Genomic DNA, 2,842 nt, shown 5'->3' with positions numbered 1-2,842 from the left:
GTTGGACAAATTCTGTGTTTCTAACTTTCAGAAGCCTCCCTCTTGAAGATCTACCACAGGGACATAGCACCGTTGCAACTCTTTGTCTCTTGCCTTTGAGATTTATGTAGCCTTAGGTGAAGAAATTCTCCTGTTCAAACAACTGGTCTTGACTATTATCAGCGTGGGTTAGGAATGTTCATTTTCGAGTGGGAGCATCTCTCTTTTTTTTTTCAATGCCAAGACTAGAAACTACAATTTTAAACCATCTAGATTCAGAGGTAATCAAGGAAACCTGTAGAAAGTACCCTATCATCACTTTTCTCTTCTCAGATCATTAGTAAGGTGTCTCTCTCTTGCATTTCTATCAGAAGTCTCTTAAATCACCCTTCACCAATGTAACGGCACAGTTACGTTTGACTTCGCTATTAGAGTTCAGTGTTGATAGCATCTGAATCCTTAGCATCCTGGGTGCTGGGCAGGGACTTGAGGTATTCCAAGTGCCTCTTTGCATCTTCTTGATTTTGCCGAACGTAGTACACGACGTATGTAATCACCATAGCGAACCAGCCAAACATGGTGATGAACATGGCGACGTCCGTGGTCTTGTGGTGGATGTTGCAGAAGTTGGTTCCCGAATCCAGAACCCGAATTAGGGATTTGCCAATATACTCCTCCTGCACAGAGGTCTGGCAGGTGATCTCGTTGACGGACTCGGGGTCGAGCTTCAGTTCCCACAAGACCTCTTGTAAAGTACACTCACAGTGCCAGGGGTTGTGAGAGAGGCGGATTTTGGCCTTGAGCTTGACGAGGGCTTCCTTGGGAAGGCTCCGGATGTGATTGTTGGAGAGGTCGAGCAGCCTCAGTCCCCCCGCCACTCCCTTGAAGGCCGCGATGTCAATCGTCTCAATGGTGTTTTTCGATAAATCCAGCTCTTGCAAATGGGTCAGGTTCTTGAAAGCATTTCTGGGGATCTGGGAGATTTTGTTGGCATCTAACTTCAAGAACACTGTATCTTTTGGAATGTCCTTTGGGATTTCTCTGAGATTTCTCGAACTGCAGTAGACCACCATAACCCCAGTGTGGTCTGTACACTGGCACAGTTGAGGGCACGAAGCACCGACGTGAAGGCAGAGGAAGAGACAGGCAAAACCTTCCGGGTACAGATGGGGAGACTTGGGTGTCTTTTTCCTAAGGATCATTCTGCTTCCTGTTCAAAGGCTGACTTCCAAGTCAGCATGGAGAGTGTAGACTCTTACTCTTTGACAGGACTCCTTTTAATCTGTTTTCCATAGAGATTCACTTTTAGCCAGCAGGAATTCTCTGTGTGGGTGAGTCATGTGAAGTGCCATTAGATTTCCGTTCATGCCTTTCAGAGAAGACTGCTTCAGGTTCTAAAAAGCCAGGGGTAGACAAATTCAAATAATTTTTGGTGACACACGTGTAACGGCCTTAGAGCGTTAGCTATTTGAACCTACAGTTCAGTATATCCTACCAAAATCAATTACTGTAAAATGGATGTTAAATTTCTACCAACTACCCTTTATAACTCATTCCCTTGTATTACTGAAATCTCATTTAAAGGCTGGCCTTAAAACAGCCCTTCAATTATGGTTATTTATATACTAGATAAAAGCCATGAACTGAATTCAGCAATCTTTGGTTCATGCTTTGGAAAAGCAACGATACTTGCTCAAATAGGACATGGATATTTTGTTAAGGATACCGGATTATATTCATATTTTTCTATTATCCAATAGCCTTTGAATTCTGATTGAAACACCTCCTGAAAACTACAAATAAATTTCCATTTTGGTGTTTAAACCTTCAAGAAAATTAGTTCCTTAGTCATCTGCTTCTAATTCCTACACTTGAAGAGAAATAATGGAATAAAACTCACAATTGATGACATAGTAAGGGGGTTTTACTTTGAAACTGCTCCTTGTCTTCAGGAATCTGGCTAAAAGAAGAAACAAAGTAGATAATTCTACAGGGCAGTATTTCTCATTGATGTCTTATCTCTATGCTCCCGAAAGTTTACAGAAGGCTTGAAAAAAGACTTTGGTGACAACTAATTACTAATAGCCACACAATCTGGAAAAGTGCCACAGTATTTTTTTTTACGCCCCTGAGTTTACTTTTTTCACTCTATTAAATAAGCTTGTCTTCAGCTGTTCAGTTTACTCTTTCTCTCACTCTCCTGTAAGTGTGTCAACATTGCTTAAATCAGTTCACCCTGAGCATAAAGGGACTGTTACATGCACAGGGTATTTATCAGATTAGCTTGTATCTGCCCCAGCGCTGAGTACAATACCTGGCACATAGAAAGCACTTAGCAAATTCCATTTTTCTGGAGAAAAAATAAATGCTCATTTGATTCAAGTTCACTTACCTGAACTGTAGATTAGAGATGTCCCCACTTCGTTGTTGGTTTAGATGTTCCTGGCGTTTCCTTTCCGTTCCTGAAGAAACTACGGCTGATCCACTTTTCCTGATTGAGTGTGTCGCTCTGGGGAGGGACAGGGATTTTTTAGAGCCAGACCATACTTGTGGAGACCCCCGTTTCTCCTCGTTTTTCTTTGTCTCTTCCCTCTCCCACTCAGCCCCCTTTCCAGACAGCGTGCAGGACTGAGCAGACCATTCACAAAGGCTGAGAGCTGTAATCGGAGAGCCTCTGATCTGTCTCTGACATTCGGTGTGTTGGAAGAAGCATGGATTTTTTTAAAGGGATAACTGAGAAATTGCCTATGTCCTCCTAATCCGTGGAAATGGACTAATTTTCCGAGAAATCTCCTGAAGTTCAGGAAGTGACAGGAGCCCCTAAGGAGGGATGACTGTCAAGACAATTACCACAAGCTTTGTG

The 2,842-nt window shown here is 42.6% G+C and overlaps 1 protein-coding gene across 1 annotated transcript; it reads right to left on the bottom strand.

The window, feature by feature from the left end:
- Positions 1-369: 369 nt before the first annotated feature.
- On the bottom strand, positions 370-1,181 carry LRRC3 (leucine rich repeat containing 3). The gene has a single exon (XM_038748796.1). It carries the CDS (start codon positions 1,179-1,181, stop codon positions 408-410), a length of 774 nt encoding a protein of 257 aa, XP_038604724.1. The 3' UTR covers positions 370-407.
- Between the last annotated feature and the right edge of the window lie 1,661 nt (positions 1,182-2,842).

Source organism: Tachyglossus aculeatus, chromosome 7 (genome assembly GCF_015852505.1).
Source record: "Tachyglossus aculeatus isolate mTacAcu1 chromosome 7, mTacAcu1.pri, whole genome shotgun sequence".
Classification (NCBI taxonomy): domain Eukaryota; kingdom Metazoa; phylum Chordata; class Mammalia; order Monotremata; family Tachyglossidae; genus Tachyglossus; species Tachyglossus aculeatus.
The sequence above is the reverse complement of the archived record's forward strand: the minus strand, read 5'-3'. Positions and strand labels throughout refer to the sequence as shown.